This window comes from Nerophis ophidion, linkage group LG06 (assembly GCF_033978795.1).
Source record: "Nerophis ophidion isolate RoL-2023_Sa linkage group LG06, RoL_Noph_v1.0, whole genome shotgun sequence".
NCBI lineage: Eukaryota > Metazoa > Chordata > Actinopteri > Syngnathiformes > Syngnathidae > Nerophis > Nerophis ophidion.
This window is the reverse complement of record NC_084616.1, coordinates 44749979-44775529: the sequence shown is the minus strand read 5'-3', so window position 1 is coordinate 44775529 and position 25551 is coordinate 44749979. Positions and strand designations below refer to the sequence as shown.

Genomic DNA, 25551 nt, shown 5'->3' with positions numbered 1-25551 from the left:
CGTCATTACATCACCAAATTATAATTCTTAACTTTCTCTCAGTCAGGGACAATTACAAAAGCAGCACAACCATTACACAACAATTAGCCTCATTTTATATATCCGGCTTTTTCTAATGATTTATTTAACTAGAAAAAAAAAGGCCATCTCCGTATCACGCGGTTCTACTGTAAACTCTAATGAGACCCAGTATAAGAGCTGTGACATAAATGTAAATTATGTCTTTACAAAGATGATAATGCTCAATGTTTGCTGTTATTTAACATGTGGATTGAATGGAAGCAAATAATTTTTCCTAATTTTCAGTTAGTTAAAATTAGGACCAACACATGTTTAAAGGCCTACTGAAATTAGATTTTCTTATTCAAACGGGGATAGCAGGTCAATTCTATGTGTCATACTTGATCATTTCGCGATATTGCCATATTTTTGCTGAAAGGATTTAGTAGAGAACATCCACGATAAAGTTCGCAACTTTCGGTGCTAAGAGAAAAGCCCTGCCTCTACTGGAAGTCGCAGACGATGACGTCACATGTTTGATGGCTCCTCCCATATTCACATTGATTTTAATGGGAGCCTCCAACAAAAAGTGCTATGCGGACCGAGAAAACGTCAATTTCCCCATTAATTTGAGCAAGGGTGAAAGATTCGTGTTTGAGGATATTGATAGCGACGGACTAGAAAAAAAAAAAAAATTAAAAATAAAGTAAAAAAAAAAAAAAAACGCGATTGCATTGGGACGGATTCCGATGTTTTTAGACACATTTACTAGGTTAATTCTGGGAAATCCCTTATCTTTCTATTGTGTTGCTAGTGTTTTAGTGAGTTTAATATTACCTGATAGTCGGAAGGGTGTCTCCACGGGTGTCTGGACGCGCAGTGTCTTATGGGAGTCGACGGCAGCTTTATGGGCAGCACAAGCTCAGCAATTCTCCGGTAAGAACTGACTTTTTAACCACAATTTTCTCACCGAAACCTGCTGGTTGACATGTGGTCAGGATCCATGTTCTCTTAACCGCGCTCTGATCCATAGGAAAGTTTCACCTCCAGGAATTTTAAACAAGGAATCACCGTGTGTTTGTGTGGCTAAAGGCTAAAGCTTCCCACCTCCATCTTTCTACTGTCACTTTTCCAATATTAATTGAACAAACTGCAAAAGATTCGGCAACACAGATGTCCAAAAAACTGTATAATTATGCGGTTAAAGCAGACGACATTTAGCTGTGTGTCTGCGCAGCGCTCATACTTCCTAAAAACCCGTGACGTCTTGCGTACACGTCATCATTACACGACGTTTCGAAGACGAAACTCCCGGGGAAATTTAAAATTGTAATTTAGTAAACTAAAAAGGCCGTATTGGCATGTGTTGCAATGTTAATATGTCATCATTGATATATAAACTATCAGACTGCGTGGTGGGTAGTAGTAGGTTTCAGTAGGCCTTTAAAACTGTTGTTAAAAAGTACACAGTTCCTATCTGTTTATATAATAAAATTATATTTTACAATCCCTGTTTGTAGGTATTTTAAAAAATGGTGAAGGTAATGTTATGTAACCACACCTTTACACTTGCACTATTTAACATGTCCAAAAAAGAGTTTGAAGAAGCAAAGTTCTTTTTAAAAAGCCTACTCCTTTCCATGTGTATTCAATAGATTATTTACTTGCCGTGTTTTAATATTGCTATTTTCTAGTGGCCTAGTGGTTAGAGTGTCCGCCCTGAGATCGGTAGGTTGGGAGTTCAAACCAAAGAGTCTAACCAAAGACTATAAAAATGGGACCCATTACCTCCCTGCTTGGCACTCAGCAATAAGGGTTGGAATTGGGGGTTATATCAACATAAATGATTCCCAGGCGCAGCACCGCTGCTGCTTACTGCTCCCCTCACCTCCCAGGGGGTGAACAAGGAGATGGGTCAAATGCAGAGGACAAATTTCACCACACCTAGTGTGTGTGTGACAATCATTGGTACTTTAACTTTAACCTATTTGCAGGGATAATAGAAAAGGGAAATCAATTCTAAAAAAAAACAAGTAAAACCATATTAAATAAATAATTAAATAAAATATAAAAATATATATTATATATTACGTATCTATTAATTTTGTCTTTTGGCTTTTCCCATGAGGCATGTTTGATTTTTATATTAAATGCCCTATTTGAGACAATCCACTGATTTAACCGGCCGGGGGTCTGGGATCTGCACTGGCTATCTCCTACAGCTGGGTGTTGGGTTGCTAGCCAGAAACATAACCTGCGCTGTCTGCACGAGAGGCATCAGCATGTAGCATTACACCCCCAGGGCAAACAGAAAATAAAATAAACCAACATAATTAATCAAACTAAATAAAGTGATGGAAGTGTATTTCTCCATGGAAAAGCAGACATGTGGTTACCTAATTGCTTTTGTTGTCAAAAACATTACTTTTAAAGAATTGTTTTATACTTTAAGCATTTTTTTAAGTCAAGTGAGACTTAGTGTTAAACATTTTTTTTGCATTTTGGGTACAGGGGAATTCGCCCATCATTCACAATCCCATCATGCATTGCTTCTAAACTACGTCAAGTAGTAATGTCCAAAAGCATAACAGAGACGAAGCAGAAGAATGAAGAAGAGACTCGGCGACGACAAGTAAGAAGAAGAAGTACGCTTGCGAGTTCCAAAATGATTGGAAAAAAATAATTTCTGTTCATCCAGGACAGCTCGAAGGGGAAGGGGTATGCTGCCTGAAAATTTTGTAGATCAGACTTCTCCATTGAACACGGTGGCCGAACGGATTACTCATTCATGAACGGATTATTTATATACATATATATATATATATATATATATATATATATATATATATATATATATATATATATATATATATATATATATATATATATATCTGCCGCTACCCCAAACCTCAACACCCCACCCTTCGTCTCCCAAATTCGGCGGTCTCAAGGTTGGCAAGTATGTTTGTAGCTATTCCTCGTCCTGCAGGGGTGATACGTGTAAGAAACTTACTTTATTTGTTGCCATGAAGGCGAGGATTAGTCATTTAGAATTCGCTAAAACACTGCCGACGGTGGATGGACGTTAGCCGCTAGCTAGCTGGCCATGTCTTAAAGCACCTCTTCCTGAGGGCATTTCAGTGTTATAACTTCACCTTTATTGTTAGTTTTTAAGCCAAAACGCATCCATTCTCCATTTTCTGTCAACACACTGTGGCTGCTTGTAATTACTCAGTGAGTGTGTGCCGCCGAACATGCTCCTCTGCTTGTAAAACCATTCATTAGTATCGCGGTACAATAGTAATTCCGGTATACCGTAAAACCCTACAGTTGTGATCAAAATTATTCAACCCCCACGCAATTTTGGTGTTTTAGCAAGTAGGACATTTATTCCCTATTTTGTTTATAGTCATATCAAATAAAGATGCATTAAATAGACAAATGCAACTTGAATTGCACTATTATATTTTGTAACATACCAAACAGTGTAATTTTTCTTAATATCTCATTGACAAAATTATTCAACCCCTTTAACATCATAACTCTTAAGAACAGAATTTGAATAAGGTCTTTTCAATCAGGTGTTGAAAACACCTGTAGATGTGATTAGAACCATAACAAGCAACAATTAAACTGATTGAAAAAGACGGTGACGCTCAGCTTCTTGTAGATGGTCAATGGTGTATTTGCAACATGGTGAAGTCCAGGGAGTGGTCAAAGAAGTCAAGAGAGGAGGTAATTTCTCTTCATAAGAAAGGATGTGGAAATAAGACAATAGCAAAGACATTACACATTCCAAGAGACACAGTTGGGAGCATAATTTGCAAGTTTAAAGCTAAAGGCACAGTGGAAACACTACCTGGGCGTGGTGTGCAACTGCTGTCCGGTATTTGAAGCGTACAGTGGTGAAAAACCCCCGGGTAACAGCTGAGGAACTACAACAGGACATTGCAGAGGGGGGAACGCTGGTTTCGTCCCAGACAATAAGGCGCGCACTACGAGATGAAGGCCTCCATGCCAGAACTCCCAGGCGCACCCCACTTCTGACTACCAGGCAAAGTAAAAATAGACTCCAGTATGCCAAAAATCATCTGGAAGAACACCAAACGTTTTGGGAAACTGTTCTATGGAGTGATGAGACAAAACTGGAACTCTTTGGGCCTATGAATCAACGTTATGTCTGGAGGAGAAAAAAATAAAGTTTACAAAGAGAAGAACACCTTGCCTACTGTTAAGCATGGTGGGGGGTCAATCATGCTCTGGGGCTGTTTCTCTGCCTCAGGTACCGGGAATCTCCAGCGCATTCAAGGCATTATGAATTCTATTTCCCACCAGCATATATTAGCTGCAAATGTCATGAAGTCAATGACGAAGCTGAGGCTTGGGAGACGTTGGACCTTCCAACAGAACAACGATCCCAAGCATACCTCCAAATCAACATCAGAGTGGTTGCAGAAGAAGGGCAGGAAGACTCTGGAGTGACCTTCACAGTCGCCAGACCTAAATCCTATAGAAAACCTGTGGTGGGACTTGAAGAAGGCAGTTGCAGCACGCAAGCCCAAGAATATAAATGAACTGGAAGCCTTTGCCCAAGAGGAATGGGCTAAAATACCTGTATATCGTTGCAAGAAACTTGTGTCCGCTTATGTATCACGTTTGAAGGATGTAATTACTGCCAAAGGGTGTTCTACTAAGTACTAAAGATGCATGTACCTAGGGGGTTGAATCATTTTGTCAATGAGATATTAAAAAAAATGTCCTTTTTTGGTATTTTGTAAAATACAGTGTTACAATTTAAGTTGCATTTGTCTATTTGACACATCTTTATTTGATATGACTATAAACAAAATACGGAATAAATGTCCAACTTGCTAAAACCCCAAAATTGTGTGGGTGTTGAATAATTTTGATCACAACTGTAGATGGGAACCGTTTTTAGATGTTTGCAAAAGTAATCAAAATCAATGGGAACGATATCAACTGCTTCGATAATCGATATGTTAGGTAACATGAATTTAACATACCATAGAAAGCCAGTCGCCCAGTGGCTTTGTTCTTGCCCATCTTATTCTCTGCCACACATTCATATCCTCCCGTATCCTCCTGTTGGAAGCTGGGAATCTCCAGCACGGCGTTGGCATACTTCATTTTGACTTTACTCGGGAATGGAACTCCATTCGCCCTTTTCCAGGTGATTTCTGGGATGGGACTGTCAGGAGAAAAATTCTCATTTAAGTTCCTCAGAAGGTTTGAGATTTTTGCTGAGGATAGGCGTGAGTGTCTATTAGCTTTGCAATAAAGTGCTTGACGGAAGTGAGAATCCATCAACAAAATAAACCTGATTCACATCACAGGTTTTTCAGAGCAGTCAAGGTTTAAAATGTTATATTCTACTTTAACTTTTCTCCATCCAGTAGTCCCAGCTCATCTGATGGCAATAGATTGAAAACGTGCTTAAAGGAATCCGGCTTACTTCCCGAGACCGAAACACTCCAGTGTAACTGTTGATCCTTTCGCAGCGGGTACATTGTCCGGGAAATTAACTTCTATTTTCGGTTCATACTCGCCCATCACTCCTACAAAAGAGAAAGCATGAGATTTCATTCTTCCATTATTCGGGATTTACAAGCAATGGGGGTTGCATTAAAGGCTGGACACTACCACAAACACGTGTAAACATTCTCTCACGGGTGACCACAAGGCTCAAATAATAAAAGTGTAACGCTAACAAGGAATACGTAAATTTTCGACTGGACTGGATATTGCAGGGGTGTCCAAACTTTTGTCCACCGAGGGCCGCAAACGGAAAAATCAAAGCAGGCAGGGGTCATTTTGATATTTTTCATTTTCAAACTCATCCATCCATCCATTTTCTACCGCTTGTCCCTTTTGGGTTTGCGGGGGGGTGCTGGAGCCTATCTCAGCTGTATTGGGGCGGAAGGCGGGGTACACCCTGGACAAGTTGCCGCCTCATCACAGGGCCAACACAGATAGACAGACAACATTCACACTCACATTCACACACTAGGGCCAATTTAGTGTTGCCAATCAACCGATTCCCAGGTGCATGTCTTTGGAAGTGGGAAGAAGCCGGAGTACCCGGAGGGAAGCCACGCAGTCACGGGGAGAACATGCACAGAAAGATCCCGAGCCTGGGATTGAACTCAGGACTACTCAGCACCTTTGTATTGTGAGGCACATGCACTAACCCCTCTACCACCGTCCTTCAAACCATAACAAAATATATGGATTTTTTTTTTTTTTTTTTTTTTTTTTTTTTTTGACCAAGAAGGGTCTCAGTCATTAAAATGTTAAAAATAAGTCAAATTATAATTTTTTTTAAATTTAATGCTTACAATAAATCTCTCTATCAACTTCAGTTTGGTATAAAGTAAAAAAAAAAAAAAATCCTTTCCTGCCAAAGAAAACTTTTTTTTTCATATATATATATATATATATATATATATATATGAAAATATATATATATATATATATATATATAAAGTAAAAAAAAAAAAAAATCCTTTCCTGCCAAAGAAAACTTTTTTATTTCATATATATATATATATATATATATATATATATATATATATATATATATATATATATATATATATATATATATATATGTATATATATATATATATATATATATATATATATATATATATATATATATATATATATATATATATATATATATATATATATATACATATAAAGTAAAAAAAAAAAAAATCCTTTCCTGCCAAAGAAAACTTTTTTTTTCATATATATATATATATATATATATATATATATACATATATATATATATATATATATATATATATATATATATATATATATGTATATATATATATATATATATATATATATATATATATATATATATATATATATATATATATATATGTATATATATATATATATATATATATATATATATATATATATGAAAAAAAAAGTTTTCTTTGGCAGGAAAGGATTTTTTTTTTTTTTTACTTTATACCAAACTGAAGTTGATAGAGAGATTTATATATATATAGATAGATAGATAGATAGATATTACTTTATTGATTCCTTCAGGAAAATTAAAATTAAAAATTCCAGCAGCAGTGTACAGAGTTGAGATCAATTTTATAAAAAGCAACAATGGATACATATATATATATATATATATATATATATATATAGTACAACTGAAATATTTATTAATTAGACCCCTAAGAAGATCAATAGTGCAGGACACCATTGATTTCAATTCATTATTATTTTTGCGTAATCACAGAGAAAAGATAAATAAAATCCCACTAAATATTGTTGCGATCCAAAAGGTCCCCCACCCATAAAGTGATAAATTTGTGTTATTCAATTAAATTTTTTACTTTCAACACTTAAGTTACAAGATTAACTTCAGCTCTATCTGTCCATTTTACGTTTTAATTGTTATTTTGTTTGCTTTATGCTCTTTTGTCAAAGAATCATTGATGTGTTTATATGGCAACCACACAATGTTTGCAATATTTTCGACATAAAACATTTTAAAGTCAAATATTTGAAGTAATTGGAGCCTTGAATAGGTCAATATTTTATTATAACATAGATTTGTATAATTTTTCTTTTTTGAGCAATGTCCAAAAAAGAAAAATAAAGGTGGACAAAAGAAAAGAAAACAGCCAGATTTGTGCATTTTTTTCTAGTTAGATTTCACCTCATTCCAATTTTTTTAATGTTTTTTTTATCTTTTTATTTTTACAATAGCATTTCCAGAATGTGTGGCGGGCTGGTAAACAATTAACTGCAGGCTGCAACTGCCCTCCACCCCCCTGGACGCACTTTGGACACCCCTGGGATATTGTAGGCCGGACATTGTGTCTATTTTAAACTTACGAAGGAATTGAAAGTTGCGCACAGACTTCTTCGGTGCAACGAGTGGAAACTAATGCGTGGAAACACTGGAACACTCAATGTAATGGTCTAGTGATGTATGGCTTATGTTTAATTCATTCCAAAGCCAATCTTTACCAGCTATTTTTACCAAAGTGCACCCGCAAAGAATGGGGGCTGTAAATTCACCAGGGAGAGCTTTTAAAGTAGGGTCAGTGAGCAAAGATGTGATTGGCGCCCATTGTTTTTTCTGGCCTACATGGACAAACAACTATTCATTTTAAAGCATTAGTGCTCAGTGACTCAAATAAAGTGCAGGACGACTGCAGGACACACAGCTCTCCTGCTAGTTTTAGCGATAAAAAAATCAGCCTTGAAGGAAAGACAAATAACAACGTCAAGCTGACCAAACCGATTGGCCACAACAGGACCTGTGATTTTCCTACCGTCCGTCCTGAGAATGAGAGACGTGGGCGAGCTGTGAACCTTGCCCTTTGTGATGCTGTTCATCACAACACAGGTGTAGTTGCCCACGTCGGAGGGCTCCACCTTGGCAATGTATAGGTTTCCGGTCTGCTGGGAGACGAAACGGCGATTGTCTTGCTGGACGAAGTACGGGTACTCGTTGAAGACCCATGCATATGTAAGATCTGTGTCAGAAGGGGATAAGAAATAGTTATACCGGTATAGTAAAGTTAAGTCATACCAAAGACTATAAAATGGGACCCTTCACCTCCCTGATTGGCACTCAGCATTAAGGGTTGGAATTGGGGGTTGAATCACCAAAAAAATTCCCGGGCGCGGCCACCGCTGCTGCTCAATGCTCCCCTCACCTCCAAGGCGGTGGGACAAGGGGTTGGGTCAAATGCAGAGGACACATTTCACCACACCTGGTGTGTGTGTGACAATCATTGGTACTTTAAAAGGGAACATTATCACAATTTCAGAAGGGTTAAAACCAATAAAAATCAGTTCCCAGTAGCTTATTTTATTTTTCGAAGTTTTTTTCAAAATTTCCCCCGGCCCGGAATATCCCTAATAAAAGCTTTAAAATGCCTGATTTTCGCTATCTGTGAAGCCACTGTCCATTTTCCTGTGACGTCACATAGCGATGCCAATACAAACAGATGGTGGATAGCACAGCAAGATATAGCGACATTAGCTCGGATTCAGACTCGGATTTCAGCGGCTTAAGTGATTCAACAGATTACGCATGTATTGAAAGGGATGGCTGGAGTATGGAGGCAGATAGCGAAAACGAAATTGAAGAAGAAACTGAAGCTATTGAGCGAATAGCTATTGACGCCATTCGGCCATGTTTGCCTTAGCATTGCCGGTAAAATGTGCAGACCAACGATCCGAAGTTTCGCATCTTGTGACACTGGATCAACTTAAATCCGTTGATTGGTAAGTGTTTGTTTTGCATTTAATGTGGGTGGAAGGAAACGCTGGCTGCAAATACAGCTACAAATGTACATATAGCTAGCCTAAATAGCATGTTAGCATCAATTAGCTGGCAGTCATGCCACGACCAAATATGTCTGATTAGCACATAAGTCAATAACATCAACAAAACTCACCTTTGTGATTTCGTTGACTTTATCGTTGGGAATGCATCTGCTTTGAGTGTCGCAGGATATCCAGACATTCTTGCCATCTCTGTCGTAGCATCGCAGGTAAAAAACAAACGAGGGACTTTCGCATCTCTTGACACTAGAGCAACTTAAATCAGTCGATTGGTATGTGTTTGTTTGGCATTAAATGTGGATGGAGGGAAAGGTTGGATGCAAATATAGCTACAAATGAGGCATAACGATGCAATATGTACATACAGCTAGCCTAAATAGCTGTATGATTAGCACGGCATCGATTAGCATGCCGTGCTAATCGATGCACATTCTACATAAATCAACTTGAATCCGTCCCTGATCGTGTTGTTACATCCTCCGACAACACACCGACGAGGCATGATGTCTCCAAGGTACCCGAAAACGGTCGAAAAAATGGGAAATAATAGAGCTTATTCGACTTGCTGCTTGTAATGTGGTGGAGAAAATGGCGTTGACTACCTAGGTGACGTCACGTTCTGACGTCATCGCTCCTAGAGCGATAAATAGAAAGGCGTTTAATTCGCCAAAATTCACCCATTTAGAGTTCGGATATCGGTTAAAAAAATATATGGAGTTTTTTATGCAACATCAAGGTATATATTGATGCTTACATAGGTCTGGTGATAATGTTCCCCTTTAACTTAAAGTGAGGTGTAGTGAAATGTGTCCTCTGCATTTGACCCATCCCCTTGTTACACCCCCTGAGAGGTGAGGAGAGCAGTGAGCAGCAACAGTGGCCGTGCCCGGGAATAATGCTGAGTGCCAAGCAGGGAGGTAATGGGTCCCATTTTAATATAGTCTTTGGTATGACACGGACGGGGTTTGAACTCGCGACATACCGATCTCAGGTCGGAGACTCTAACCACTAGTTCATTGAGTCATGGTCAAATCATTTGATGTTTTACCTCCTGAGGAAGTGGGCGTTCCACAGAGCAACACCACTCCTTGTCCCTCCCGGACCGAGACTGCACTTCTGGTGTGGACTTTGAAATGATCCAAGTCTTGAGGCGGAAGAGAAGACAAAAAGGGAGAGAAATCAACACAAAGATCTGACAGACTGGGCGAGTGGAGCAAAGACTTTGAACAGTCCGTTACGAAAGGGTTGTTGAGAAAATGGCTCTCCAGCCACGTGCAAGTAATACACAAAGAGTAGCGTAGGTAGAAAACTAGTGACTTAATTCAACTAAACCCTGAAACTGTTTTGTAACCAGGAACCAATGTAGAAGCTACGCTACACCGTTCTCAAAAATTTTTCCCCAAGTACAACCTCAGAAAACACTTGGCTCTCCAAGTGCCACCGTAATGACCAACAGTGAAATACAGTAGCGCAGTAGCCCCAAGTATTCATTTAAAAACATGGCAGAAGTTTTATTTAACAAGTATATTTAATATCTTTGGCCCCTGTAACATTACACACAGTTTGAAGAGTAACACTGTGAACTACTCCTTGCTAGGTCGGTTCTCCTCGGACCGAGACAACTTCTCGAGCCTGAAATACAGGTTTGAACAAGTCTTTTATTGTTTATACACCCCAGTGTTCAGCACGTTGTTGCCAGTGGGGTCTGTGCTTCCTCTGCCCAGACTCTCGTGTGCGTGTCCTCTGCTCTTGTAGCGCCTCCCCTCATGGCCTCGGACGCTGCTGATAAAGGCGACAGGTGATTGGATAACCAGTCCCAGCTGGGCAATCTACCCACCTGCTAGCTGGGATTCGAAGCCGGGCCATACACACTCCCTTCCCGCAGGAGGCGTGCCAACCATGCCCCCCCTCCACAAACAATCTGTTTGAACATTGGAAAATAAAACACTAAGCACTTAAGTAATTATTTTGCATACCAATAAATTGAGCTCGCGCATACCACCGATGTTTCTAACAACGGCGTTATGTAATAATGGTCTAGGTAACCTTGTTACTTTTACTAGTAAAGACTAATCTATTGAATTACTTTTAGGTTCGTCACAACAGGGTTAGCGATAGCGTGATGCAATGCAGCACGCTGCTTTTGATGTGGTTTTATCGTAACAAAAAGACAGCGCCATAAGTGCAGCAAGTTCAATGCAGGAAATATATTTTTACTAATGTAAGCAACAAGCAGCACCGCACTAAAATTAACTTGATATCAAATAGGAAGAGGCAACACCACACTGCGAAACATACGCACACGTAAACTGTAGGAATAATGCACAACAATTTGATGACTGAATGACAAACCTGCCATCCAAACAATACCCCATTTGTTTACAACAACATATGACAGCCATCGAAGCACATTCAATGTCTTTATTAAACAGAGGTAAGACAATCAGGTGAAAAAATGTCAAAAGAGCTGGCGTCGGAGGCAACAAGCTGCCGCTGCTAACTGCTAAAGCTAACAAACATAGCTCCGTTGAAACCTTCGATGATGTCAAACATCACTAGGCAACAGGCCTTTTAAAAGCACACGCATGCAAACTTTGTTTTCATATTGACGTCTCTCAACTGCATATGTCAGATATAATATGTTTTCCCTTTTTTACAAGTCACGTATTGAATATTTTCCCTAGTAATTAAATGACATGTATTAAAAAATAATTCCGTGAGTATTTCAATTACTTTGTTGGTCAAGTAACAAGTAACGGTAACACTTTAGTATGAGGAACATATTCACCATTAATTAGTTGCTTATCAAAGTAACAAAGACTTAATTTAGCGTTATTTGGACACTAAGGGAACATATAAGGGTTAGGGTTAGGGTTACTAATAAGCAATAATCCTGAGGTTATTGAGGGAAGACTCTTAGTTAATAGCTTACTGGTTCTATAATAAGGCCACGCAGAATAAGGCATTAATAAGTACTTAATAATAACTAATTAAGAGCCAATGCCTTACTAAATTGCATGTCAATAAGTAACTAATTATTGGTGAATATGTGTTCCCCATACTAAAATGTTACCCAAGTAACAATCATTAATTACTTTTTTAAAAGTAATTTTCCAAACACTGCATACGACTAGAGCAGGGGTATCAAAGGGGCCACATGAAGGAACATCTGTGCACACTATTAAAATCATGGCATTAAAACTAAAACATAAAGAAAACTTTAGACTGTTTTGTTTGTCTTACTTTGGCCAAAAATACAACAAACACATTCTGAAACTATAACGATAAAAATATAGAAAAAAATACAGAAAAAAATACCGGCAGTGGTAAAGTTTAGATCCATGAAGGAAAGGAGAAAGTGAATGAATGTTTATAACATAATACATTTACATCCATCCATTTTTTACCGCTTATTCCTTTTGGGGTCGCGGGGGGCGCTGGTGCCTATCTCAGCTACAATCGGGCGGAAGGCGACGTACACCGTGGACAATTCAGATAGACAACATTCACACTCACATTCACACACTAGGGACAATTTAGTGTTGCCAATCAACCTATCCCTAGGTGCATATGCATAAAAAATGTTTTATTTTGTATTATTTTTTTAAAATGAATTAAGTAACGTTTATGACAACCTTTTTCCAAAACACAATATAGAATGTGAGATACAACAAGATAATGCATACATTTCTCATTTGTTGTTAAAACTGTTACAAAAAAGGTGGACCCCAAAAATTTAATTTGTGACCCCATTTTTATGACTTGATGGGGTCCCTGGGACCCTGTTTTGAAAAATCCTAGCGCCAACACTGATTGATTATTGATGCGTGCAAAACAACAGCAGGCGGCTGTGGCCTGCGTGCCGGTTCCAATACAAATATCATCCCGCGGGCCATAGATAATTCATTTGCGGGCCTGGACTTGAACACCACTGCACTCAAGGTACTATAAGAATCACTTCTATAAGGACAAATATATCTCCATTTTAAAGAGCAAGACGGGCAGCACGGTGGAACAGGAGTTAGTGCATGTGCCTCACAATACGAAGACCCTGAGTAGTCCTGAGTTCAATCACGGGCTCGGGATCTTTCTGTGTGGAGTTTGCATGTTCTCCCTGTGACTGCGTGGGTTCCCTCCGGGTACTCCGGCTTCCTCCCACTTCCAAAGACATGCACCTGGGGATAGGTTGATTGGCAACACTAAATTGGCCTTATTGTGTGAATGTGAGTGTGAATGTTGTCTGTCTATTTGTGTTGGTCCTGTGATGAGGTAGCGACTAGTCCAGGGTGTACACGGCCTTCCGTCCGAAGGCAGCGGAGATAGACTACAGCACCCTCCACAACCCCAAAAGGGACAAGCGGTAGAAAATCGATGGATGGAAAAAGAGCAAGACAAAGATGACCTCACTGTAACGGTTGGGTCGCAATGTGATGCGGAGTCATTCTCTCAGAGATGCAGTCGGGCTCGGACACAGCGTGAAGGTAAGAACAACATTTTTTTTTTATTATATCAGACCCTAACAAAGAAAAACTTGCTCTAGGCACAAAAGGCGCTTAGCATGGGAGCTAGCATAAACAAAGGACCTAGCGTGGAAGCTAGCTGGCAGCGAACAGGAATACAGAATCGGTAACCAAAATCGTTACTTGTTGTGATAACACAAATTGAGCAACCAGACAGAATGAACCAAGAAGGCAGGCTTAAATCAAGACAGTGATTACCAAAAACAGGTTTGCGTCTGGAACCCACGGCAGGTAAAAATAATACGTTACTATTAGGGGTGTGGGAAAAAATTGATTCGTATACGAATCGAATCAAATACGTTGTGCGATTCAGAATAGATTCCCATTTTTAAACAAAAATCTATTTTTTTTTTAATCACTCCAACAAACCACTAAACAACAATACCATACCAATGCAATCCAATTCCAAAACCAAACCTGACCCAGCAACACTCAGAACTGCAATAAACAGAGCAATTGAGAGGAGACACAAACACAACACAGAACAAACCAAAAGTAGTGAAACAAAATTGAATATTAACAACAACAGTATCAGTATTAGTTATAATTTCAGCATAGCAGTGATTAAACATCCCTCATTGACATTATCATTAGACATTTATAAAAATAATAAAAAAGAACAATAGTGTCACAGTGGCTTACACTTGCATCGCATCTCACAAGCTTGACAACACACTGTGTCCAAGTCATTATTTTGGTTTGTTTAATAGTTAAAACAAATTTACATTATTGCAATCAGTTGATAAAACATTGTCCTTTCCAAATATAAAAGCTTTATAAAAAAAATCTACTACTCTGCTTGCATGTCAGCAGACTGGGGTAGATCCTGCTGAAATCCTATGTATTGAATGAATACAGAATCATTTTGAATCGGAAAAGTATCGTTTTTGAATCGAGAATCGAATCAAATCAAAAAGAATTGATAAATTATCGAATCGTGACCCAAGAATCGATATTGAATCGAATCGTGGGACACCCAAAGATTCGCAGCCTTAGTTACTATGGTTACAAACAGAGGAACACAACCCCGAACCGAATGAGGCCAAAACAAACAGAAAACACAAAAAGACTAAACATTCTAAATCAAAAGTATGATCCGGGCAGCGGATCACAACACTAACCAAAATGAATCTAAAAACCTGCTGTAGGAGCTAATATAGTAGATACTGTATACTATATCATACAGTGGAAACCCTAAGTGTATTAACATTTTGATTAACGGACCACATGTTGAATAAAAATATGCTTTGGTGTACGAACCTAGTACATTTTATTTATAAAGCGCTTTTCACAGATAAAATCACAAAGTGCTGTACAAAACATAGGTGAAGTAAAACAACAATTCCATTTAAAACAACTGGGGCAACATCATACAAAGGATATAACATAGATTAAAAATGATAGTTAAAAGTGTATAAATGTTAAATTCATCCATTATGTGCCTTGCAGAGCACCCATATCCGTGCCGGAACCCAATATTCATGTTTGCATTGTTTCTAATGGAGAACACATTTGCTTCAGTACACAAACTTTCCGATTAACAAAACCTTTCAGAGATACAATTCGAAAATGGACCAAAGAATCAGGGTTTTGTCAGTGGCGATTATTGTTTATAAATAATAAACTATTATACTCCACTTTACTATAATATATTGTATACTATACAATGCTACTCACCATGAACTATTATGGATTATAGGGACAAAAGGGCCTGCAACACCATCATACCATATTATACTATCCCTTTTACTACACTATACTCTATTGTACAGTGCAGTGTGCTATTTGGGGAAAAAAAGGCTTCAAAATTATCTGTTTTTTTTTAAGCATTCGTGGAGAAGAGCATTTGTTCTTACCTAAAACAGACCTGGTAAGGTGAAGATTTCATGAGAACTATAGAATCCAACCAAACACATGATTAACTGTTGTGTTTCTTTATAAACCTGCCTATTCAGTCTGTTTCCTGGCCAGTGAATTAGGTTGATAACATCAGGATGTGATCCTCGCATATCAACATTTGATTGTCATTTCTTTCTTTTTTTTATGTTTTATAATATATCGCAACATAATAGCACCCAGACCGACGAAAGTCTGGTTATTTTACATATACCCGCTAATTTCTTGCCCTTTCTTGATTGCTGCTTCAACAGTTTTATCATCACAATCAGTTTTATTGTTAAACATTAAAGCCAAAATTGCAACGGAATTCTTTAACTGCAAAGATTGTATTTGCCCATTACTGCTTTAATTCTCATTTTGCATTACTTATCATAAATTTGTATGGTAGTTCTCACAGTGATGATGCCATTGCATGCTATTGTATTTTATCGATGTTTTTTTTATTGCTTCTTTTAAAATGAAAACATTAGTTTGAATTCTGAGCATTGCAATTTGACAAAGAAAAGCAAAGAGCAGGTAAGGGAAAGAAGTCTTTACACCGATCACGTTATCACGAAACATTTGGTTGTCTGACAACATCCAAACTAAATCATTCCAATTGCTTTTTCTAATCATTTTCTTGACTCGTCGAGGCTTGAAGCTTGCTGCAGTAGCTTAAAGGGGAACATTATCACAATTCCAGAAGGGTTAAAACCAATAAAAATCAGTTCCCAGTGGCTTATTTTATTTTTCAAAGTTTTTTTCAAAATTTTACCCGTCCTGGAATATCCCTAAAAAAAGCTTTAAAGTGTTTGACTTTCGCTATTTGCGAAGCCACTGTCCATTTTCCTGTGACGTCACATAGCGATGCCAATACAAACAACGTGGCGGTTACCACAGCAAGCTATTGCGACATTAGCTCAGAATCAGACTCGGATTTCAGCGGCTTAAGCGATTCAACAGATTACGCATGTATTGAAACGGATGGTTGGAGTATGGATGTAGATAGAGAAAACGAAATTGAAGAAGAAACTGAAGCTATTGAGCGAATAGCTATTGACACTATTCGGCCATGCATGTCTTCCTTAGCATCGCCGGTAAAATGTGCGGACCAAACGATCAGGACTTTCGCATTGACACTGGAGCCACTTAAATCCGTCGATTGGTAAGTGTTTGTTTCGCATTAAATGTGTCTGGAAGGAAACGCTGGATGCAAATATAGTTTCAAATGTACATACACCTAGTTTAAATAGCATGTTAGCATCGATTAGCTGGCAGTCATGCCGCGACCAAATATGTATGTGATTTTGTTGACTTTATCGTTGGGAATGCATCTGCTTTGAGTGTCGCAGGATATCCAGACATTCTTGACATCTCTGTGCCATCTCTGTCGTAGCATCGCCGGTAAAAACCAAACGAGGGACTTTCGCATCTCTTGACACTGGAGCAACTTAACTCCGTCGATTGGTATGTGTTTGTTTGGCATTAATTGTGGATGGAGGAAAAGGCTGTATGCAAATATAGCTACAAATGAGGCATAACGAAGCAATATGTACATACAGCTAGCCTAAATAGCATGTTAGCATCGATTAGCATGCCGTGCTAATCGATGCACATTCCACGTAAATCAACTTGAATCCGTCCCTGATCGTGTTGTTACACCCTCCGACAACACACGAGGAATGATGTCTCCAAGATACGGAAAATAGTCGAAAAAACGGAAAATAATAGAGCTGATTTGACTTGCTGCATGTAATGTGGTGGAGAAAATGGCATTGATTGACTACCTAGGTGAGGTCATGTTTTGATGTCATCGCTCCAAGAGAGATAAATAGAAAGGCGTTTAATTCGCCAAAATTCACCCATTTAGAGTTCGGAAATCGGTTAAAAAATATATACGGTCTTTTTTCTGCAACCTTAAGGTATAGACGCTTGCATAGGTCTGGGGATGATGTTCCCTTTTAATGGACGTGACACTCTTGTCGGTGCATTGAAGACGCTCTTCAGTGATCTTTAATGTGCAGTTTAAAAGTTCTACCCGCAGCATTGTTTCTCTAAAGACGTCTGAGCCATTTTCAGTTATTTTTCATGTTTTGGCGCGCGACAAATCAGACCAAATTTTTTAGCAGTGGCTGTCTTAAAATCTTACTGATTGGAACCAATTGTGCATGGCTATACGGCTTAAAGTGTGGGTGATCTGCTTGAGAGGATTCTAAGTGGTAAACATCCTTTTTTTAAAAACACTTGTTTGCTGCTTCTCTTCCCACAGATCCACCGTGTGAGGAACACAATTAGATCGTATAAAAGGCAGCATGATTGTGTACCTTTTGCTTTGGCTCTTTGTTTGTTGCTAGGTTTGGTCACAGACGGTACAATAAAAACAACTACGCTTTGGATTTAGTAAACAAGTCGCCTCGTTTCCAAGTCGTGACCAGTCAGAGGTCTTCACAGTCACCGTGCATGCTCGCACACATCAACTTTTAATGCACTTTCACACTAAGGCACCGGCAATCTGATAAATATTGCAAATCATTTCTGGATGCGCGTCAGCGTTATTTGCTGACTTTGCTGACATGCCATCTCAGAGTGACGAGTGACACAAAGAGACAAGGAGTGACTCACAGGCAAACTTGAGATGTGCTCTCCTGCTGAGGATGGCTCCCACAGTGTTGTAGGCCATACACTGATAGACGCCTACATCCTGGTAGCGGTCCAGGCTGCTTATAATGAGGTTGCCCCCCGACAGACGCCGCCGTCGATCCAGGCTCAGATTTATGAAAGTCCCGTTCAGCGACCATCTGTGGGGGCAAAGACACCATCAGTCGCTGGAAAAAATGCGCAGTTCATTTTCTTTCAAGCACACAGGGTGCTTTAATAGAAGCTGAGTGGCCAACACAATTCACTTAAGGCACCGATAATATGCACTTACTAGCGGGTTGAAATGCGTAGAGTGAAGTTAAAGGTTGTAATTATTTTCATTCATTCTGCAAAAAAACACACATTCCAGGCTTTCTAAAAACAAACTACTTCTAAACACGAGTGGCCTCAAGTGTCATTTATAGCACCACCGCAATCTTACAGTTGATTACACCATAACTGGCTGCAGACCTTTTCTATTTCAGTTTGCCTTAGGTTGGCTTAGGTTGCCGAGGTAGTTATAAAGCTCCTGTATGATCAGTGTCAGGGCTTGGTCCGCATTGTATGGTAAGTCAGACCCAGTTCCAGTGAGGGCTGAACTGCACCAAGGCTGCCTTTTGTCACCGATTCTGTTCAGAACTTTTAGGGACAGAATTTCTAGGTGCAGTCAGGGTGTTGAAGGGATCCAGTTTGGTGGCTGCAGGATTAGGTCTCTGCTTTTTGCAGCTGATGTGGTCCTGATGGCTTCATCTGGCCATAATCTCCAGCTTTTACTGGATCGGTTTGCAGTCAAGTGTGAAGCAACCGGGAATCAGTACCTCCAAGTCCGAGTACATGGTTCTCGCTTGTGCCATCTCTGGGTTGGGGAGGAGATCTTGCCCCAAGTGGAGGAGTTCAAATTCCTAGGAGTCTTGTTCACAAGTGAGGGAAGAGTGGATCGTGAGATCGACAGGCGGATCGGTGCGGCGTCTTCAGTAATGCGGACGCTGTATTGATCCGTTGAGGTGAAGAAGGAGCTGAGGCGGACGGCAAAGCTCTCAATTTACTGGTCGATCTACATTCCCATCCTCCCCTATGGTCATGAACTTTGGGTTCTGACCGAAAGGACGAGATCACGTGTACAAGTGGCCGAAAGGAGTTTTCCCCCGCCGGATGGCAGGGCTCTCCCTAAGAGATAGGGTGAGAAGCTGTGATTCAGTAGGAGCTCAAAGTAAAGCCGCTGCTCCTCCACATCGAGAGGATCCAGATGAGGTGGTTTGGGCATCCGGTCAGAATGCCACCCGAACGCCTCCCTAGGGAGGTGTTTAGGGCACACCGACCGGTAGGAGGCCACAGGGTATACCCAGGACAGGTAGGAAAGTCTATGTCTCCCAGCTGGCCTGGAAAGGCCTTCAGATCCCCCGAGAGAAGCTGGACGAAGTGGCTGGGGAGAAGGAAGTCCGTGCTTACCTCTTTATGCTGCTGTACCCGTGACCCGACCTTGGATAAGTGGAAGAGCATGGGTGGATGGATGGATTTATGATATCACTTTAATTTGCCTACATATACACTTGACAGAAAAACAACAGTACAACTACTTTACATGAGAAAGTACCACTCAAACACAGTGTGGTCATCTGTAACCATACAGTTATTGCAATTATACTTGATAACGGAATGTCAATGACTATCAGAAGCCGTTGAAATAGAAATGTTAGTTTGAACTCAACACAAAAGGTGTCGTAGTCCAGCAATATCATAAAAAGACAAAGGTGACCCAGAGTTGCCATGGCAATGACAGCGACACTGTTGTCCTTATGGAAGCCTGCCATCATTATTTTGAAGTCAAATAACTGCATATTGGTATTTTAAGAATATTCATTATGATAATTTACTCCATGACTCCAGTCTTTACATATGTCTGTTAGGGAAAAGATGTAACGTACTGTTATTACTAGTTCAAAAGATAATTTATTTATACACGAAGCATACGGTTCTATCCACTTTCTATCAATTTTCATCCACAGTGTCTTTCTGCTATCACCGCCTGCTGCGGCAACAATCCGTGTTTCCCCACAGGGGCCATGAAAATTTAATCTTAGCGTATCATACACAAAGCTGTCCTCTGCTATTTAGGTAGAACAGAAGACAAAGGTTTTAGAAGGCGTCCTCAGTATTATCATCAGTCTCAACCCTAATCGCCTCTGCTCTGACACCCCACATTTGCATAATGTGACATTTTGACCTCTCCTTATGGCCAAACATTAGCATTTGGCAAGAGATTTTCAACTGATATTACTGGAATGCCTTTTGTACTACTTTTAACGTCTTCACCCTCGGCATGAATGGGGAAATCAAGTACAGCAGGTACAAAGATTTGAATTAGTCACGGTGCATTCACTTGTTTCAGTTGCCGACAAATAATTAATACCACAACAGCTTCCATTTGGAATGCCATTCTATGAGTTCAAGGGCAGAGCAGATTCAAGAATGTTACTTTTATTTTTTTCAAAGGCAATACAGTGCTTCTAATACGTTCCTTTCCTTCAGCCACATAGCTCTATTTTGTTTCCTTCAAGTGGAAATGAATGGCCTCCACTCAAAGACATACTGGCAAACCTTCCAAAAGCTTTCAAGTCTAACCTTCATTCCAAATAATTTTTGAGAAAAAACCAATAACAACGAATGTCGACGAGTGTTTACTATTTTCAATGCATGCTCAGGAGACTGTACACTGTAAGGATGCAGAGATTTTATGGGGTGCAGAGACTATGGCTGTTTCACCTTGTTATTATTTCTTACATTTTACTTATCTGCAGTTTATTCTCCCTTCAGAGAGAATAATGATATCACTCACTTACATCAAAGACATTACACAGGTTTTGCCCTGGATTTAAATGGGAAAGGCACAAATACAGCAATATTTTTACACAAGGTGACTTTTGAGGATTTTAATCTACATATAAAACACTTCCTTGTGGTCCAAATCAGGGGTTATTTACCTTTTTGACCTCAAGGCCCACTTTTTCCACTACAGAGAGGCTCAGGGGGTTCACTCGGTCATGACCGGCTCCTCTCGGTCATGGTCAGTGATAGTTTTGTTGTTCTTTTTCTTATCAAAGTTAAAGTTAAAGTACCAATGATTTTCTCACACACACACTAGGTGTGGTGAAATAAACCTTTGCATTTGACCCATACCTTTGTCCACTTCCTGGGAGGTGAGGGGAGCAGTGAGCAGCAGCGGTGGAATAATTTGGGCCATTTAAACTCCAATTCCAACCTTTGATGCTGAGTGCCAAGCAGTGAGGTAATGGGTCCCATTTTTATTGTCTTTATTGTTTGGGTTTGAACTCACAACCTCCTGATCTCAGGGCGGACTCTCTAACCACAAGGTCATAGTGTATATTTACGCTGCCAGCACACCTTTTGTTTCTATTCTTGTTGCAAGGAGTCCTCAGCTCACACACCTGCCTTCAGTTGTGTCTTCCCACCTGTTGTCTTCCGATACACGCGACAGTTGTTGGTTGTTGGTTTCAGTTGTTTTTATAATGCTATGCAAAGTCATGCCTGGTGCTCCACCACGCGTTTTACCATGATTTGATTAACAAGTTGAAAAATTAATTCGGGTGTTACCATTTAGTGGTCAAATGTACGGAATATGTACTGTACTGTGCAATCTACCAATAACAGTTTCAATCAATCAATCAATCAATTCCTGCGACACACTGCTTTTGTTCTTTCTTTGCTTTGTGAGTATTAAAATACTTTCCTCAAATGCACACTGCTTCCTGCCATCTTTCTGCATCTTTGGAAACACAACTCTCGTAAACAAGTGACCAGAACGTTAAACACTCTAATATTAGACTTTTTTTGTAAACTTCTGAATCTGCCTCCCAAGAGCCTTTTTGGCCATAGATACCAGCTGCTGGTTCTCTGCCACACCAGAGTCCATTTGAGAGACTGGAGGAGATGCGGATGAAGAGACACAGGGCTGCAGAGCTGGGACGGACAAGCTTCAAAGTGTCTTGGCTAAATTAGCAGGTATCGAACACTTCGGTCTCCTTGGACGTATCCTCGCTCATCCATGCAGACTGGACACTGGCCGAGAGTTAGTGGGCGACCGAGGGTGGAGTCAGCTCTTTTGGTTGCTTTGTAGGATCTGCTCCTGTCTCTGGCCATGCTCCTCCCACCCTAGCAGACAATGGTTAAAACACCGCAGAGGCCACCAAAGTGTATATGTTTATTTTGTTGTTGTTGTTTTACTTTTGTGACTGTGTGTAGAAGTGGCTGGTTGCATCAGCTCTGCTAATTTAATGAATGTAATGTCCTTTGTTTTCTTTGATGTTTCGCTCTTACACACTTGTTTATGTGTGCTATGGCAATTGTTTTTTTTCCCCCTTGGCCTCAGTCTACACCCCATCTCCAGGGGCCTAGGCCTGGACTGAATTTCTTTTTTCCTCACCCCTACCCCCTACATTTACCCGTTTTTCACTTTTATTGTAAGGGACGCCGGAAGTTGGCTGACCCGTCAGCGATCCTGTTCTGTCTCCCTGTAATGGTTGTCTGCTCTTGAATGGGATTGTGCTGAAAATTTTCCCTCAGGAATTAGTATTTTTGATTCTGATCTTAGTTTTAATTGTATTCAATAAGTATATCTTACCCACTCACAGTTTAAGAGGATACACCTTGTCAAATTACATGAAAGCATGTGTTAATCACAAAGATTATCATCAAGTGCAGGCTGAATACAAAAATAAATACTAATCAAATTTACTGCAATAAAAGGGACTCATAAAAACTGATTTAAAACTACATTTACATAAAATTAAGCAGTGCTAAAGTAAATACATTAAAAAAAAAATTAATAATCAATAATAAATATGTTCTTAGTATATGAATACAATTTAAGTGCGAATGAAAATACAGCTTCACCAGTTTAGGCATCATTTTTGCGGTTAAGAAACTTCTCTATGATTTCATCTGCAAATATTTTCTGTTTGTTTAAGGTTGTCATTACCACCACAAGAGGTAAAAAAGTGAATTACAACTGAGTACCGCGTGTTACGGCTAACATAGTCAGATGTATTGTGCTTCACCATGCAGGTAATATGATGGTGTGTGCATAAGGACCCAAAATGGCACCTATTAGAAGACGTTGTTATGCAGTTATGCAAAACCAACTTTTCTTTCCAATGATTGCCTGCTGTTGTGTATTTGGGATATGCCTATGTCCCGAAAATGTGCACGCATCCACCATTGTAGCCCGCAGCGTAGTCAATAGGCTCTTTCTTTTTCGCCATCCTCCTGTTTTGGGGCATTCATCATGTGCTGTTGCCATTTTCTAATAAAAATATCTGTCAGTAAACTCACTTAGGAAATGCTAAAAACTGCAACGAAAGATGGCAGGGTGAAGGCGTTCAAAGTGGAGGCACGTGAATAAGACCGCCCACCAAACAGCACATCATGGATGACATTGTTAGCGTCTGTAAAACAATCCATGCACAATGCTGACCAAAGAACAATCATTACATGTTATGTAGACCACAAGGAAGTGTAGACAAAAATGACCTTTTTTAATGCGCCTTTAATCCAGTGCACCTTTTTTTTATTAAAATAGACCCAAATAGAGTTCATCGACAGTGCGCCTTTTAATCCGGTGCGCCTTACTGTCCGAAAAATACGGTACTTGGTGAAAACATTCTGAGAACCACTGCTCTAGATAATACGTTTTGGTATACATTCTGCTTACATTTTGCTCCACAGTCACATTTACTAGCAAATTTTTGCTTTAGTATGCAAGAGGCGTTCCCAGATTGCAAACTAAACACTGCCGCACCCTCGACAAAAGTGTCTGCATGTATCTTTTGAAAATGTGCACCGTTAAATATATATCTTGCAGATGAACAGCAGAGCAAATTATTTTTAGACAAAACAAATGTCAAAAACAGTTTATAAATTACCCGGTCACAAAATTAGGTATACCTGAACACTCTCCAATTTAAAAAAGTCTGCTTCTACCAGCATTTATGTCACACGTCGGTGTTATTGTGCGCATGGCAATACAACAGATGGAAACAACACTTTATCGTACCTCATATGGTGTTTCCTCAAACCAAGTCTTAATGTTGCCTTCTTTTTACTTTGGAGTGTAGCGTCTAATTCAATTTCGTACGAGTCTATCTTGACATAAAAGTCCCCGGTAAACTATTGTAAAGACAAATATACACCCATCCATCCATTTTCTACCGCTTGTTCCATGGAAGTATTTATTTTGTAAGCATCAGAACAAGTGGGAAGGCACTGAACGGGAATGAATAACACTCTAACTCCAGGCAGCAGCTTCCCAGTATTACAGCCTAATAACTGGCTGATAGCTTTAATCGATGTCCAAATGAATACATCCGACTCAATGTGACGACACAACATAGACAATATTTTTTTTTTTTAAAAGACTGCAAAACACAGCTGGTGCAAACATCAAAAACAGTGTGCAAACTCACACCCAAATGTATGAACCTTATGATTGGACGCTTTACACATTAAAGCTAAAGTACCAATGATTGTCACACACACATTAGGTGTGGCAAAATTATTCCCTGCATTCGACCCATCACCCTTGTTCACCCCCTGGGAGGTGAGGGGAGCAGTGAGCAGCAGCAGTGGCCACGCCCAGGAGTAATTCTTGGTGATTTAACCCTTGATGCTGAGTGCCAAGCAGGGAGAAAATGGGTCCCATTTTTATAGTTTTTGGTATGACTCGGCTGGGGTTCGAAATCACAACCTACCAATCTTAGGGCGGAGACTCTAACTACTAGGCCACTGAGTAGGGTTTAACATGAGTATTCTACATTTTACTAACATTTGTAATTAAAAAAATACAAAAATCATCATTGGTGCGTTTTTATAAATTCTTAAAAATAATTGGAACCAAACAGGACATACATTTACAAAACAAATAGATAGAGAGATAGATGGATAGATAGATGGATAGATGGATAGATAGATAGATAGATAGATAGATAGATAGATAGATAGATAGATAGATAGATAGATAGATAGATAGATAGATAGATAGATAGATAGATAGATAGATAGATAGATAGTGTGGAGAGGCCGAGCCGACAGCGGGACAGGGCAAATGGTTGTCCTGACCAAGATGGCGGCCAGGAGGCGGGGCATG

At 39.5% G+C, this 25551-nt stretch overlaps 1 protein-coding gene across 1 annotated transcript in view; it reads right to left on the bottom strand.

Moving 5' to 3' along the window:
• Nucleotides 1–25551, bottom strand: part of cntn3a.2 (contactin 3a, tandem duplicate 2) — a 236234-nt gene that overhangs the window by 140626 nt on the left and 70057 nt on the right. The window contains exons 4-8 of the mRNA XM_061903869.1: nt 18378–18553; nt 10406–10501; nt 8337–8540; nt 5474–5576; nt 5025–5209 (exon numbers count right to left, since the gene is read on the bottom strand). Of these exons, the coding sequence (XP_061759853.1) occupies nt 5025–5209; nt 5474–5576; nt 8337–8540; nt 10406–10501; nt 18378–18553 (764 nt within the window). The remainder of the gene's footprint in view (nt 1–5024; nt 5210–5473; nt 5577–8336; nt 8541–10405; nt 10502–18377; nt 18554–25551) is intronic.